The 17,487-nt window shown below is 39.4% G+C and overlaps 1 protein-coding gene across 1 annotated transcript in view; it reads right to left on the bottom strand.

Moving 5' to 3' along the window:
• Positions 1-597: 597 nt before the first annotated feature.
• The window catches only part of UBR1 (ubiquitin protein ligase E3 component n-recognin 1), a gene marked incomplete at its 5' end in the record, with an annotated part of 78,997 nt that continues 62,107 nt past the window's right edge, over positions 598-17,487 (bottom strand). Inside the window, 13 exons of the mRNA XM_084263857.1 lie at positions 598-3,298; positions 3,800-3,901; positions 4,094-4,264; positions 4,897-4,974; positions 5,476-5,532; positions 8,160-8,268; positions 10,161-10,294; positions 11,902-11,989; positions 12,843-12,993; positions 13,674-13,741; positions 14,419-14,515; positions 14,814-14,869; positions 16,675-16,823. Of these exons, the coding sequence (XP_084119983.1) occupies positions 3,157-3,298; positions 3,800-3,901; positions 4,094-4,264; positions 4,897-4,974; positions 5,476-5,532; positions 8,160-8,268; positions 10,161-10,294; positions 11,902-11,989; positions 12,843-12,993; positions 13,674-13,741; positions 14,419-14,515; positions 14,814-14,869; positions 16,675-16,823 (1,402 nt within the window). The 3' untranslated portion in view covers positions 598-3,156. The remainder of the gene's footprint in view (positions 3,299-3,799; positions 3,902-4,093; positions 4,265-4,896; positions 4,975-5,475; positions 5,533-8,159; positions 8,269-10,160; positions 10,295-11,901; positions 11,990-12,842; positions 12,994-13,673; positions 13,742-14,418; positions 14,516-14,813; positions 14,870-16,674; positions 16,824-17,487) is intronic.

The raw sequence follows: 17,487 nt of genomic DNA, 5'->3' as shown, positions 1-17,487 counted from the left end.
TAAGCATGGAGAGCAACACCACTACCACGCAAATGCTGAAAGTGTAACGGTGCCCACAACTACACGACAACAGCAGCAGCCTGTGACATAAAAGGGGCAAGAAGTACTGGTTGCTTCTATGTAAAAGGTTTCTTGGCTCTTAGCTCTGTAATAAAACACTTATTTTTTTCTTTTTTTTTTTTGATATGTACACACAGGATGTGAGACCAACACCACAAACCTTCCCTTTCTAGAGATTAAGGACCTGACAGACAGTAAAACCAGTTCTTCTTTGAGAAGCTACAAACCCAGAATCACTCTAATAATCGGTTTAAGGACATGCAACTACCGAATTCTTTACTTAACGACTTCTTCTACCAACTGAGGCAGTCACTGCAGGAAGCTGCACCTGTAAAACACTTGGACAAGTTTCTTTAAGTAAGAAAAAGCATACCAGTGTTACTAACTGGAAGAACGATGATACTGGCCATGGGAAGAACTGGTATTGGTTACCCACCATTTACTAACTCTTCCCCTTTTCCATCCTGGCAGATGCTGCGACAATGCTCCTGTAAAATGAACCGTGAAGTGGCAAAGCTCCTCCAAATAAAAGCTGAATAATCTATGAGAAGTTACTTTATTTCCTTTTTTTTTTTAAATATACATATACAAGATAGTTTATTTCAAAAGCACGAGAACATTATACAAGTTTGAAATTTACATTTTTGCAATTAAAGATACCAATATGTGCATTATCAAATCACTCCTTCTGTCAGCTTGGATGGAACAGAAATCAAGTGGCATAAGCATCTTGTGGTCACTAACTACAGATTATACTCACAGTGAACAGAACTGCATAGTAATTCATGAAATGAAAGATGACTACGCTAGTCAGTGAATGACATGGGAGCCCCTTTGCTAATTCATTATGTGCAAATGTACTGAAAGATGCAACTTTCCTCTCCCTCTTCTCCAGCCGCAGAGGTTTCCAGAGCTTTAAACAAGCTCACCTGCTCAAATCAGCTCCTGCCCTCACGTGCTGCAGTTCAGACAAGAAACCACACCGACTCGCTGCACACTAGGTAACAGAAATCTTGTATCAGCCAAGTGCAAGGTAACTGAAGGTTTTGATACACAAATAAGTAAATGTCAGAGGGGAACAGTAGGCAAATAGGGTTTTGGTATCCATGAGGCATATATTTCCTCGTCTTAACCCAATATTTTGGTTGGTAAGAAGTGTTTTGACGCCGCCAGAAAACATCAGTGCATGTAAGTTCTCATGAGAGCTGTTCTTCTGAATTCAGGAGGTGTTTGAAATACACGTTTGAGAAGACAACAGAATTAACATTTGTCTTTAAAGAGTTTCATATTCAGGTTTAAAATCTGAGATACGCAAATTAAGGAGAATGGTTTCAATTGCAAGGAACAGAATACCAGAAAATTATACCAAAGCCAGGGAACAATTATTGCAAAAGTGATAAAGGATTTGAAATCAGAACAAGTATTTTAGTTCGTCAATATTACATTTTTAGATGAGTTACGGTGCTGTTCAGTGTACTCATACATACTCTAAAAGCTTTAAAAAACTAGGACAATATTTAAATCTAAATCTCTATTTGTGATTCTGCTCTCTCTCATACAGTCAGCAGCAACAACAACAACAAAAAAAAGCCAACAGAGAAAAACAAAGCCAGAAAGAAATCCTACAGAAACACACTCTCAGACATCAATTCCACAGTGTTCCCTTGCAGGCCTTAGTAAAAGGACACAAAAGAAACCAAAGAGCAAAGGGGTGGGGAAATGTTGAGTACTGACAACATCAAACTTCCACACAGCAAGGGGATTTCCTGGGAAAGCAGTTTTACCCACCCATCACATTACAAATTCTCTCACATGTATTATGGTTGTAATTCAGAAAACCGAACAACAGATGTTTAGAGCTGAAGCACAGTCACGTATCACTGAGAGAGAGTTCAATCACAACCTCCTATTAACTACTGAAGGACAGAGAGACAGATTTAGTCACCCTTTTTTCTTCCCTTTTTTGCTCTGCCACTGAACCATCGAACACACACACGCACACACACAACTCCCCCCCTCCACCCACTCCCGCCCAAAACACACGGCTTCATTTTTGCAGGCAGGACTCCAAAGAATAGTGACAGAGTATGAAGAGTGAAAAATTCCTCAAATATGGGCAAACTTATTTCTGACTCTAAAATTTGCTGCTTTTGGGCCTTCATTTTAGTCCAATGATAGCTTTGAAGGTCTACTTTACTGAAGTCTCTGGCTCTTGTTCAACTTGCACAGCTACACTACAACTACATAACAGTGTTTTCATGTTTGGTTCATGGGAAAAACCTCAGAAGACAAACTAAAAGAAGTAAAACTAACCACAACCCAGCCAAATGGTGTAGCCCTGGACCTCTTAGGATATACAGCACTAACAGAGCACAAGTTCATTAGATAAAGTGCAGTTCTGGCAATGCAAAAAGCACAGACTTTATTTTTTTTTTTTTTTTATGCAACAAGCAAGATGGTAACTCCCCCATGCACTTTCTATCCCATACTTCTTGCAAGAGTTCATATTAATGAAAACTCTTCATTAAATCCCATAATACAGCCGAAATCTGGCTTCTTCTGTACAATGCACTGGTTGCTGTACCTGTTGCTACAGATGGCTAAAGGCCCAGTATCGCTTCCACTCCAATCTTGACCTATGTAGCAGCTTTGTAAGCTCATGAAAAGAATGCAGGAGGAAAGTGAAAGAAGCTTTTCCTTATCAACACCATGTAGGTGTATTCTCAAGACATGGAAGAGACAGAAACGTGCCCTGAAGCACAGCGTTTGGAAAGCTCTCCTCATCAAAAAGGTGTGAAACAATTATAACTTCTCAAAAAGGAAAAAAAAAAAAAAAAGTGGAACTATTTCTTGACCTGAACGTTCAGTAATAATTACTTAATATGGGGTTCCCTTTTTGGGGAAAAATAAGCCAAAAGAGCAAAACATACAACATGAGCTTCTGTTTCAGTGTCTCGGTAATAAATCCAACCGAGAGAATCCATCAATTGTGTCTGCACTCCAGAATCCACTTGAGAGTAGACTATTTACTGACACCCTCCTTTCCTTGTCCAAAGCACTGCCAAATGGAAGAGTATTCCCTAAAAATCAAGATACTCAGAGCAGTTGCCAGTTGAATCCAAAGAAGATCTGATTGGTTTCTTGGCTCCTGGCAATCTGCTCTATGATGCAGTGTTGCTGCCACAGCAGATGGAGCTTCTGGTAGCGCTCCTGACATAAGTGCAGGGGATTGCCTCTTCTACATAGAAGGGAAACAAAAAGGAGAAGACCCAATGAGCATTTCAAAAGACCAACCGACAAGCTGTTCCATTAATAGTTTAACATTAACATCCTTAACAATAGCCAGACAATATAAAATACTTGTATGAACACCAATTCCAACAAGACTACTGGAAATGAAAGAAATTCTACATGCAACAACCAACAATCGCCATTCCAAGATGCCAATGGCCATTCCAGCCACAGCAGCTGGGATGGGCTTCTGATGAAAAGCATACAAAATATTCATCAGAAAAGTGAGAAAGTTTAACAGTACCAAAAGCGAGTATTTTTCCATTATGGATGAACCATTCACAACTGGAAACCCCCATCAGGGGTGTGAAGTTAAAGTTCACCAGGCCAAGATACATGGGACAGCGCTGCACATGCTAGCAGAGGAACACATTGCCTAGCAGGTATCAGAAAGGGAGAGATACCAAAATGGACATGTAGAAAGGAAGCAAGCCCAACATTTACTTACTTCAGACCTGGATCTGTTTCTCCATATTCATCCAAGTAGGGAGCAGGATATAAGCAGCCCCTGGTTTTACCTTCAATGAGGACAACTTTGCATTCCCTGATTCTTAAGGAAAAAACAGCTACATTTAAAACACAAGACAACTCCCAGCCAGTCCTTAACTTTTTGGTGAGCTACATTTTAGGTCAAAGCAATGCTTCATCATCTCAGACAAAAAGAACCATGTGCTTTGACAATGCTGTCAATGTTGACATTCAAATACTCTTTTAACACAATAAATTCTGGCTACCTACTTACTTGAGAAACATACAGACTCCAGCTCCACACTGAAGAGCATGAGAAGTACAGGCTCCCAGCTCCTCCCCATTCACCAGTTCCTGACAACAAGTATTCTGGGAACACAACATAGCCCCACAGAATAAACACAATACTGGATGTTTTTGTTCGTCATCAGAAGACCGTGGGCATCTAGAAGAAGTGTAACCAGAAAGGAATTAAAGCTTTAAACGAAATGTTAACTACAGATAATGTTCCTTAAAAAACACCACCAACAAAATACTCATCAAGACCCCAATGTGCAAACAAGTGGAACCAAAGACCTACTATGTCATAACCGTATTTCATGCATCTGCCTCTTCTGCCTATGTTTTTACATAGCTTGAAGTATTTTATCTATAAGATACCTGCTTTGAGCAGGAGGCTGGACTAGATGATCTGCTCAAGTCCCTTCTAGCCTAAATTATCCTATGATTCACTCCTCCTGGCATAAAACAGTGCCAACCTCCTGGGCTTGTTGTGTAAAATAATTTTGCAGGCTTATGGCCCAAGGAAATACACACTGTACTATGGAAAAATGACCAGAAGATTAAGCTGTAATAATTTTCTACGCTATCCTATCAGACACAAGTGACTTCATGTAGTAAACTGCTGCATTTCGGATTCAAAATGAACCCATGCAAGTATTGGCCAGTATAACCACAGCAGTGCCTTTACTTCTGCAAAACAATTTCTCTACGTAGTTTTAGCACCAGTTGCAGTAACCACAAGAATACAGAAGTGACCAAATGCTTCAGAAGACAACTAAATATGTCACATCTTACCTAAACTGAGAGGCTTGGTTCAGAAGGCAGCTATAGTCTCCGGGAAGCTCTATTAGACGATTTCTTTTCCTAGGGTACCTGGGTAAGTGAAAAGGAACTGTTATTTGAATAATGAAGTTTGCAGCAAAGAACAGAAGGGCTAGCTGTGAATCCTGCTAAGCTTTGGATCCTTTCTGCAAGCTTCTGCAGTTCTAGAAGAGCTCTCAATCCTAGAAGCCGAAGTGAGAGGATCCGTAGGGGAGAGCTTCAACAGTTTTAGATATTCCAGCAGAGGTGCTGAAATTAAAGTTCTCATGTAATATGTATGGATGAAGATACTTCATGTTTCAGTCAGTGTTTGTTGTTTCCTAGGCTAAGCTACATAATTGTCTAACAGAACACTGGCTGTTTGCAATGAACAGTGACTGCATGAGGAATAATACAAAACCATTTAAAGAGAAATATACTTTTGGTAGTAGAGCAAGAAGAAAATACAAGCACTCGCTAACTTGCCCACAACAAGCACTTCATTCTTCCAACAGTTTTAAGTCAAAAATAGAAGAAAAAAAACAAGACACACCCCCACCCCAACAAACTAACCTCAATGCAATGCTTTTCCCCTTCAAACAGCTTAACACCACTGGGTCGGCACACCACCTATTGCAAACATGTGGAGAAGTGAGTGTTCGATAATAATATATGTTCAGGATCACTAAAGTAGTAAGCAATGGGCAAACACAGAGCACAGATGAAGTGTCGACATTTCTGGCTAAAACTCCACAAGGAGAAACAAATATTCTTGTCTCAGGAAAAGAATTTAAGTTTGTATGCAAGAGAAAAACCTGGACAAAACCCAACAACGCTTAAAATTATCACCATGAGTAAGAAAACACAATGTTAACAGTTGTTAACAGTTAAAAAACATGAGCAGTCTTCAGGACATACTGAAATTCTCACAGTAGAAGTGGGCTACAATACATAAGTCTCTTCGGAATCTCTGCTGAAAGCCACTTTGAAAGAAAACATCACATATTCTACTAGGGAAATATTTATTCCTTTAACAACCATTACTCGGTGATTATCTAACAACACTTTATTGTGTGGTGTGTGCTTGCTTAAAGCAGCCTAACATATCCACCAAAACAGTGGCAGGTATTGGCAAGTTACCGACCAGAGGGATTGGTATATCTAAGATACTTTTAAATTACTTCTACAAAGAGGAGGAGGAGGAGGGAGAGAGAACCGCAGCAGATGGTCAGTACAGTATGCTGCACTTAACACACTCCTCAAAAACCAACAAATATTATTATAAGTAATTATAAATATTGTAAATGCAATTAGTTATAGTGAAATTATATTTAGGGAATTGTTTGGGCCAGCTGCAGGGACTATACATTGGCATCAACAACTAAAATGTCAACTAAATTAAAGATACCAAAACAGACCAGAAGTGGGAAAAAACCCAAAACCAAACCCAATTAAAAAAACCTCCATACTTAAAAAAACAAAAACCAAACAACAAACAAAACCCCAGAAAACCTAACATAATCCAGAAAACTCTGCCAAGCCTCACGAATAAGAATGCAACCATGTGCTCACATTAAATATATGGAGGCATTCTCCAAGAAAACACGGCAGGATCGTTCTCAGAGTTGGGGGAAGGGGATGGTTATTTTAAGTCGTATTTTCAAATGGAAAATTGTACCAATGATTTCTTTACTGATAGATTGAAAGGTACAGAGTACTCGAGCTGTACCTAGAGTACTCGAGCTGTACCTTTCAACCGTTAAGCTAACTTCTACATTCATGGATGTATTTTGGAAAACCAGAGCAGCAGTCCAAGCCTCGCCCTGCCCAGCTACACAATTTTCAATGTTCTCATTTTACAGCTCATGTATCGGCACTTTTCCTGCAGACAGATTAAAAACAGACCAACTGTCCTGGTTTTGGCTAGGACAGAGTTAATTTCTTTCTAGCAGTGGATGGAATGCTGTGTTTGGGAGGGGGTATGAGAGCAGTGCTGATAACACACTGGAAGTTTCTAGCTGTTGCCAAGCAGTCAAGGACTTTTCAGTTGTTAGTATTTCCCCACTAACGAGAAGGGAGGGGACACAGCCAGGACAGGTGACCCGAACTGGCCAAAGGGGGTATTCCATGCCAATTGCATCATGCTCTGCATAAGAGGGGGGAAGAGCAGGCGGATCCAGGACCCATGGTTTTGGGGACGGTCGGTTTCAGGATGGCTCTGAGCTGAATGGCCTGAGCTGTGTGGTTCAGTGAGAAACTGCACTGTGAATCACCAATTTCATATATTTTGCTATAAAGTCCTGTTATTATTATTATATCTATCTCTGCTATCCCAGTAAACTGTCCTTATCCCAACCCGCGAGGTTCTGGTTCCTTGTGTTTTCTTCTCCCTCAATTCCCCTCATGCTCCCTCTTAGAGAACAAGCGGCTGCACGGTGACTGGCTCTTGGCTGGGGCAAATCCACACCACCACCAAACAGTAAGCGACCACACCATGAAAGCAAAAAATATAACTTCTCTCTGCATGAATGACTCCATGCAGGTCTCAAGCACTACTCCCTTAAGCTACAACTGTCTTACCACAGAATCACAAGGTTGGAAAAGACCTTTAAGATTGATTCCAACCTTTCCTGTCCTGTGCTAAACCATATCCCTAAGTACCTCATCTACCCGTCTGTTAAACACACCCAGGGTCAGTGACTCAACCCCCTCCCTGGGCAGCCTGTTCCAGGCCCTGACAACTCTTTCAGGGAAGAACTTTCTCCTAACATCTAACCTGACCCAGCCCTGGGGCAGCTTCGTGCCATTTCCCCTTGTCCTATCACGTGTCACCTGGCTGAAGAGACCATTGCCCATCTCTCCACAACCTCCCTTCACGTAGTTGTAGACAGTGATAAGGTCTCCCTTCAGCCTCCTCTTATCCAGGTTGAACACCCTCAGCTCCTTCAGCCGCTCCTTATAGGATTTTCCTTCCAGCTCCTTCCCCAGCCTGGTTGCCCTTCTCTGGACTCATTCAAGGACCTCGATGTCCTTCCTATGGTGAGGAGCCCAGAACTGAAATGTTTGGATGACTATAAGAACCACAATTGTTACTGTTTTGAAGTGCTTTATGAGATTCAGTATAGCCATACGCATCGAGCGAATGGTTAGAACTGTAGTAGGAATTTGAGTTCCATCATTTATTAGCAACTTGGATGCAGTATTCCAATAGAGCCATCACAACAGAAAAACATGTCCCATCCGTTCCCCGTAAGTACCTTCGAAGCAGTGGATTCACTGTGTCCCAATATTCCTGGAAGAGCAGGAACAAATTGGTAGGCAGAGCTAAATAACTACAAAGCGCCTTAAATTGCCCTTCTTCAGAAACTGCAAAAGGAAAACAGAAACATGAACAACTGCTAAAATCATTCAGCATTGTTGAATAATTCACCCTAAACTTTAATCCCTTATTCCTTTTCTGTTGAATAATATGCATCTTAAAACTTCAGCACAGCTCCTAGCCAGCACTGGTGGATATATCTCCACTGATTTATCAAAGCTGTAATAATTTTCATTAGCTGAGGATCTACTTTAGCTTTAATAAATTAACAAATGTGACATATTTTATATCAAGTCATGCATAAGTCACTGTAAAAACAGATTTTCTTGCTTAAATTTCATTTCACTGCATAATATCTACCATGTTAATGCAGCAGATTTCTGTACTTAAGGCATTTTAGCTGTTCACCGTACTTTTGGCCTGCAATCATAATTGATGTTGCTATGATCTGGTCAGCATAAAGTTGGGCTAAGTTAGTTGTTTGCTGGGTGGTCATTTATTGGCTCTGCTGCACAAAGTGGCACTGCAGGGAGCCAACTCCTTCACTGATAAAGTTCCAGACTAGCAATAAGGGAAACAGTAAGAACTTGGGAGTACTCATGGATGAGAAGTTGGACATGAGCCACCAATGTGCATCTGCAGCCCAGAAGGCCAACCACATCCTGGACTGCATCAAAAGAAGTGTGGCCAGCAGACTGAGAGAGGGGATTCTGTCCCTCTAGACTGCTCTTGTGAGACCCCAGTGGGAGTACTGTGTCCAGCTTTGGAGCCCTCAACACAAGGAGGACATGGACCTGTTGGAACATGTCCAGAGAAGGACCAAAACAATGATCTAAGGACTGGAGCACCCCTCTTATAAAGACAGGTGGAAAGAGTTGGGCTTGTTCAACTTAGAGAAGAGAAGGCTCCGGAGAAACCTTATAGCAGCCTTCCAGTACCTGAAAGGTGCCTATAAGAAAGCTGGGGAAGAACTGTTCATGAGGGCATGGAGCAGTAGGATGAGGGGTAACAATTTTAAACTAGAAAAGGGGAGATATTAGGAAAAAGTTCTTCACTATGAGGGTGGTAGACCACTGGCACAGGTTGCCCAGAGACGTAGTGGAGGCCCCATCCCTGGAGATACTCAAGGTCAGGCTTGATGGGGCTCTGAGCGACCTGATCTAGTGAAGATGTCCCTGCTCACCGCAGGGGGGTTGGACTAGACAACCTCTAAAGGGCCCTTCCAACCTTACACATTCTGTGATTCTATTCTATGATTCTAAACAGCATACCCCAAAGTGCTGAGATTCTGACTAATCAATTCTAATCAAACTCAAACTTAGCTCACAGTTTATACAAATTCATTTAAGATGTTGTATTTTGTCTCAGTTGTGCACAATTGTGGTCCTCCTTTCCAAATAGTTGTTGATTCTGTGTTTCACTGCCTTTTGACAGAAGACAAAAATACTTATTTTGGCCTTTAGGATCAGTAACGTGTTAGGATACTTTAAGGAAGAGTTTTAGGTTTTATAATGTGCTTTATTTCTGCTAGGCTCTGGTTTGCTGGATCCCTAAGTTTTTAAGCATTTGCCAACAATAGCAACTGCACTAAAAGGTTTTGGTTGTTTTATAAAATATACTCTAGGGTATTTCTCAAGAGCTGCAATCTATGCCCCTAGAATTATCCTGAAGTCACAGAACATTTGTATATACAAATACTTACTATGACTGAATCATTGGTAATTCACAATTTGTACATACTGAGAAGTAACTCCTTTCCATGCTGGGAGGGGCCAGACAACCGAACTTCTCATGCCTACCCCATCCAATACAAATCAGTATTTCCTTTTCTTTCCAAGTCTTACTTTAACATATTAAGTTATTGTGAACACTGAAAAACTCCACCTACACGAAAACAGTAAACATCAATATATAGATACATTTGTTTTCTCATATTTACCTTGTAGTAGCTCCTCAGGTGGAGAAACTCCCAGCAAATAATGAAAAAATAAAGCAGCACAACGAAGATAAGGCATGATGCCTTTTTTAATGCAATCCCACACAAGCCAGCCTGGAATATCCTGGCTAAAGCAACTGTAATACACAAATGAGAAACAGCTGCAGTCACTCACAGTGCAAAATCTTCTAGCACTTGCACATTTGGGCTAGTGCTATAGAATATAGAATAGCAGCTGTGTAGGATCAACAGTGATATATCCAAAATTCTGTGAAACACAGCCACCAGCACCTAACTTCCAATCTCCCGTAAGGAATGAGCACTGAGTTTATGTAGAACACTTAAATTAAGCCATGGAGTTATCTCAACTTTCATTTTACAGAGTTATTGTAAAGAAACATAGCTTTCCATCTCCAGGCAACTCAAGGTAACCTGATTTAAACTGTGCAATACAGCACCACACAGAGAGCAACCGATTCTTATGCCGCTTGGTTTAATCACCAAAAGCCAGCATTTTCTTTCTTCATTCAGTTGGTGTTCAGAATTCAATTCAAAAATTCAATGCCCACAAACATAAATATTCCCCAAGAACAACAAAACCAAGAGAACTTAAAAACCAGTACCTCGTACTTCATTAGGGAAGTCACAACAGTAGCACTCAGTTTTCATAAAGCTCTTGCAAAACCTTTTTGGTTTTTTTTTTTACAAAAAATGTCAGAGTGATAATAATCTCAGTAATAATTCTTGCAGCTCATGCTCTATGAGCATTTAGTCTAAATTTCATAGTAAATTCAGCTCTTCTCCAGCATCCCTGTTTCCTAAAAATTTTCAACTGATGTTAATTTCACAAGGGAAGAGGATGTTCACACAGGGGTTGACCAGGACATGTGGTGGAGTAACCTGTAAAGCTGTATTATAACACCATAGATTACTGCAAAATGATTATGTAGATTGTGCTGTCTAAGTACAGACCAACCAGATTTCTTAGAAGACAAGTAATACACAGAAATTAAACACAAAGCTTCAGGGCCTGGTTGCCTAGACTTCGTAATTGGGCATCTCAGTGCAGGGAGCTGATCTTCCAAAACACACAGCTACTCTGATTCTAAGCTCAGGCCTCACAAAAATTACTCTTATTAGTTAAACATGAAATTGTAAATCTTTAGAAATTTAGACTTCAGGCTTTTAGATAAGTGGGTAGCACTGGCATATCTTTGCAACTAGCCCTGGTGGTGATAAATCAAGGCAGAATTTGTAGATGGTGCATCTCTACTACTTAGCTTATTTCACACACAGATACTGAAGTACTAAAGAGTTTGTAGCTATACCTGTCAATAAAATCTGAAAAGACAGGCACTGACACTCCATCAACTAAGCAACAGCGTTTAGCTTTATCATTTCCCCCCTTTTATAGTAGAACCACTTCCTTCTTGCTGGTTTCCATCTATAATTGTGAGATGTAAAAAAACAATTATGACAAAATAAAAAATAACTAGTATAGTTATCGACTGTATTTCTCTCTAGAACGGGTATCAGTATTTTTCATCCTTTGACTATGAATTTCCTCTGTTTCAACTAGAAGTGCTCTTTCACCAGTTTGCTGGTGAAGATAGCACAAGGCATTGTGCTAACTCCCTGTACAAACCAGATACTTTTTCCTCTGTTTTCTGTGTTGTTCAGGTCAATCCTGGTGGATTGCCATCTTTCTAGGAAAACACAGTGCTGCAACTGAACTGCTGCTTACCCACTGGTGTACTGGGAAACCTCTCTGCAGAAGGACTGTGCAGAGTGTGCCTCCTCACTGTTCTCATACGATCGAGCAGTCGGGGATTCTGCACATGAAAAGAAGAATAAATACTCTTCATTTGTGACACACTTCTCTTCCTTTACATATAAGAGCTCTGCTTTTTTTTTTTTTTCCTCCTAAAGTTGCATTACATCAATATTTCCACTTTATTTTACTTCATTCTTTTGTGTTTGCTGGTTTTAACCTAACGAATGTTGTCCTAAAACTGCATGCTGTAGAAAAGGATCACGATTACTGTCTCATTGCTTATCCTCACATAAAACCACTTCCTTTGCTTGAACTTCTGAAGTTCCTGTCCTACATAGCTTAAGCTAAAATATTTTTTTATTTTTATTTGTAATTCCCATGGTGCTGCAGAAAAAAGTAGCAGCTAGGAAGCATTTAGGTTACTGACTGGCAGGTTTTAACTGTAGTATAAAATACAGGGGGAAGTGAAATTCTTTCCTATCTGTTTACAGGTTTCTGTATTTCAGGCTCTTGGGTGTGTACTAGTTTGAAGGGCAAAGAGAAGTTATTTCCCAAATCCACACTGACACTGCACAGCTCAGAGTGCTGCTGCAGGGCCAGTCTTTTCCTTCTCCTACAAGGAGCAAAGAGGGACTACTCTGGAGTGACTGACTTGATCAAGTACAGATATACCAATAACTATTTTGTTTTCTTAGGCTAAGCACGGAGAAGTGATACAATTAAAATGCTCTGGAAATGATGGTCGTGCTACTTATTTTTTACCAGAAAACAGTGATTAATATCTAGCACTGCGATTTATTAAACTTATGAATGTAGCAGTTTATACCTGAAAGGCACTAATGGTGTCCATCCATTATTTTTAAGTAATTGTGTAAAAATGCCAGAATAATCCAACCCAAACACACCTCTACCTGTTGCTGAAGAGATGACGATTTGCATTATGTGTGCCAGTGTGGTCAGGTGGAAGAGGTAGAGGTGGTTATAGGCTGAACTGGTTGATGAAGGTTGCAAGTCTACAGCGTCGTCCCAGTATAAAGATGGAAATGACAACACAACTCCTACCTACAGTGAAAGGGAAAGAATTCAGATTGAAGGAACAGAAATTCGGTTTTAGCTACATGGGGAATGCAAATTATACTCTCACTATACATTTAAATTCCGTTTCCGTGGTCAATTTAGAGATGTATCTTGCTAGTTTTAATTCACAAAGCGTCGTGAACCATTTGTGTCCCTCTACCACACAGGAAACTCAGACACAGCTCCACAGCAGTTGCTAGTTTAGAGACACACCAAGGCAGCATGTCCAATTCCTAGAAAGCTTCATTTCTGGGTTTTGACATAAGACAAAGCACATTGAAAAAAAAGTGAGAAGAGAGACCGAGGCAACCAGAGCAAAATGGGTTTTATTTTGGTGGATTTAGGGTTTTGTTTGTTTGCTTTCTGGTGGTTGGGTTGGGTTGGGTTTTTTTAACAGTAGAAGAAACTGTAATAGAGATTTGTCTTAAGAACAGGAAGAAGCAGCTAAGAAGAGTGAAGAGGATGGAGTGAACACAAAGGAATCAGGAATAAGTAATTATTCAGCCATAAGTAATTATTTGCTCCAGCAATTGCTTGCACACAGTGTTCATGTATAATCATTTAATTCATGAAAGTGAACAGATAATGCAGGATTATCCACCACAGAGTACACAAAAATCCATGCTCAAGAGCATTAATATAAAGAACAAAAGGAACCTGCTTACCAAAATATGGAACATGTCTACTTCTAAGAGGGATGGAGTATCCTCCACTTTAAAGTTTGGTAGAAGAACTACAAAATAAAAATATCAGTTATGCACTTGATATGTATTTTCTTCTTCTGCAATATCAGACTGGTATGAGAGCCTCTATTGCTTCTGAGTGTTCATTACAAAAAGTCCAGTCTCTGAACTAAAGAAGCATCTACTTAATTAACAGTGTACTGCTTGTATTTGAGGCAAAGAGTGTGATTCACAAAGACCACCGTGCCAACCTTATCAGTTAAAATCATGAAGGATAGTATTTATGTGTTTCAAACGAGCCCTCCCTGGGAACAAAATACCTTAAACTAGGTTGGAAGTAGCCTTTTGAAAGTACTGAAAAGGCGAAGTGTCACCATTAAGAAAGAGGGATACCTGTTTTTTATCCAGCTGTACAGCACTCTTAATTCGGGTAATTTTGAACATTACCAGAAAAAGATTGCTAACTGTCTCTAAGTGTTCCAGAGCTGAGTATCTCCAGGCCTAGGAAATCTAGGATTTTTGGGGGACTTCACTAATGCAGGGCTGGGTTAACAGAATTATTGATTACTCAAAATCAAGGAATACTCCATTATTTAAGGCACCATTAGAGAAACTGAAGTTGGCACTGTTGTCAGTAGTCTAACCTTTGCTTCTATTAATGTGTGTGCCCTTTTGCAATAGAATCCTCTGCACTACAAAGAGATATTAAAGAGAAAGAATACAATACCTCCTAGAAGACGAATCAGATGTTTCTGAATCAGGAGCTGCGGTGATGTTGTTCTCTGAGCAGCTGCAAACTGTACTAACGCTTTAAGGCCACTGTGCTAGAGCGCAAGAGAAAATGGTTGGACAGTGAAAAAGGAAATAAAATCGTCAAATCAAGCTGTAAAAACATATCTACATACAGAAAATACATCAGTGCATGAATTTAATGTGAACTTTCATGTGTAAGTAATAACATTATTCTTTTAAGAGTTCTCTTTTTGTTATCTAAATGTTTTAGGAGCACAGAATGACCTTGATGGTAGCAGTTTTAACAGTAAGGTTTTTATATGTGTGTATATACTTATAAAAAAAGCCCTTTTTTCTTTAAAATGTATTGCATAACTTACTTGCCCATACCTGTCTATTTTGTAGAGATCCAAATAAAGGCTTGCCCTCTGTTTCCAAAAGGTTTTCTTAAAATTAAACACAGGGGAAAAAAAAAAAAAGTTGCTTTGTTCTACAGGAACCATCACAACATTACTGTTAGAATACGCTTCATCCAAGATTAATTTCTTCTTAGTACATGCACTTCTTTTTAAAGCTCAACTTTATCCTGGCAAGAGAATTCTCCTGAAATATCTAGCTTAAACAGCACTTCTCATTTACCAGATACGTGGTTGCAACAAGCTTTTAAAAACATTTGATTTGGTTGGTTTGGGTTTTCTACCACCTCTAACAAAAAAGGAAAGTGTTCTAACTTAGCACTTCTACACACCACTTTAACACACACCACTTTAACACACACCACCTGCTGGTACTGTGGAAACATGGGAAAAATCACATTTGTATTTTGGAGTGTCTGGCTTTAGGCAATAAAAGCAATTCATGTCCTTTGGATCAACAATGCTTTAAATCTCCTCTACAGACTCCACTAAGCCAGGTAGTTAAGGCTCCTTGCCTAGGCAGCTTGGCTACCCGCCCATTAAATGGTTTTAATAGTGCACCTTATGACTAAATTCAAAGCAACCATACTAGAAGCTACGGAGCAGTTTTGCTTTACAAATTTTCTCTCTGTAAACAAAACTTAACCCAAGGAAGTGGCATGGCCTAGGAATCGTCACACTGTCACAGGAGTTCTTCTGGTTTTATCATTGTGGCCTAATAAAGCATTTAATTTTTCTCCTTCTGACATATGTCTTTGCTATCACATCTGTGATAATAGTTACTGTGTTTATACACTTGCTGGCAAACTCATCACTGACAGCCAACAAGGTCTTGTTTGTCGGTATTAAGTGAAAACAACCTGCACAGCATTAAGACCACTAATATTAATAGAGCTGTGTGGTGTCCAGTCCTCTCACAATCCATTTGAAAACTCTGATAATATCCCACACTAAAAAGAACCAATCAAGTTTTCCTGCCCTACCTAGAATATTCTCAACTCTCCTAAAAATCTTTTGAGCTCTTGATACTCCAGTTGGGTCTCTACTAAAGATTTAAGGCAGACTACGCTTGTAACTCAACAGCCTCATCAAGAGAAAAGGGCATACTTGACAAATAATATTTCTGGAGATGTACAGCTATATTCTCAATTCCAACAGCAGGTATTACTCTGCTGGAAAGCTGCTACAAATTGATTTACAGCTTCACATTCATTACACAAACATCTTCGTGTACATAGTACAGCAATAAAATGAGATTGCTAAAATAGGCACACTACGCCAAAAAAATCATTATCACTTTTATGACAATTATTTTGCTTTCAAAAAGAGATAAATGCTATAGAATATTTGGGTTGTTTAGGGGGGTGGTATCTGCTTAGCAATTTCTTCTGCAAAGTTCATAAGAATTCTTACAGAATAGAGACAAATAATGAGAGGAAGTAATATTTCATAGCTGTTAGATCTTTAGCTGTGTAGGAGATGCCTGCAGGTCAATGATTTTTTGGCAGCCTGAAGACATTTGCTGAACATGCTTAATGTCACAATTAATAACGTGGAACATGACGAATCCCTGCTCTCAGACTAAATTCAACATTGGCATTTCAAGCCTTATTTTATAAACTACCATACAACAAAAACATCCTATTATTTATATTTGATGATAGATTATGATTCAATTGTTATACTTGTAATTACATATAATGTATGTGGTTATACATACTGTTCTTATTTATGTAGAGCGTCATTTGTACAACTATACTATATAAGATTGTACAGTCAAACAACAGTTAAGATTTTCAAGACATGAGAAGGAATAAACCCAAATTATACTTTACCTATACACTGGATGGTAAAAGCACATGTGCTCCAGGTCATCACAGGAATCCGGTAATCCGCTTCATTTGGAGCAACTTTTAGCCCAACTCTATAAATGGTGGTGGCAAAGAGAATAAGCATCTCCTTGATACTGCTTGAGTATTTGACTCTGCAAAAGCAAGCCAAGATAATTTCAGTCTGAAGTATTAATAGTATTTTTAACTTATCGGTCAACCACTAACAACATCTAGTTATTTCTGAAAGAATTCTTGAATACAAAGGCCCTTTGTTGGTCCAGAGGAGAAAAAAAAAATCATTACTGGTTTCCAGCAGTAAGGAAGTACCTTGACATAACGGGCTCTACAAATGGAGAGACTAAGAGCTGCCAGGCTGGAATATGACTATTTCAAAGTCATACAAAGAACTTTGTTACAGAAATATTTGACATTCACGTTAATACTCCAAATCTCTACAGCCAAAACAATTGTACCACAAAGTCTGGGGTTTAGCCAGGCTCATACTTTAACACCACACTGTTTACAGGCAAACTGTGGAATCTTTTCCATAGAAATGAATTATCAAGGCAGAATTTAATTCAACTTTCTGACAACACTTTTGACATATAGCAGACTATGATGTCAGTCAGAAGCAGAATACTTACAGTGTGATCCAAAAAGACAAACAGCTGAGTACACTTGAAAAGTATCTATCCATTCAATCTGTTTTAGTAGGAGAGTGCTATTGTCCATTGGAAAAGCAAGAGAACACAGCCCTATTCCTCTGAGTAACCTATACTGCATTACAACAACCAAACCCAAGTGAAATCTATCCCT

Source organism: Gallinula chloropus (assembly GCF_964237585.1).
Source record: "Gallinula chloropus genome assembly, chromosome: 4".
Lineage (NCBI taxonomy): Eukaryota > Metazoa > Chordata > Aves > Gruiformes > Rallidae > Gallinula > Gallinula chloropus.
The sequence above is the reverse complement of the archived record's forward strand: the minus strand, read 5'-3'. Positions and strand labels throughout refer to the sequence as shown.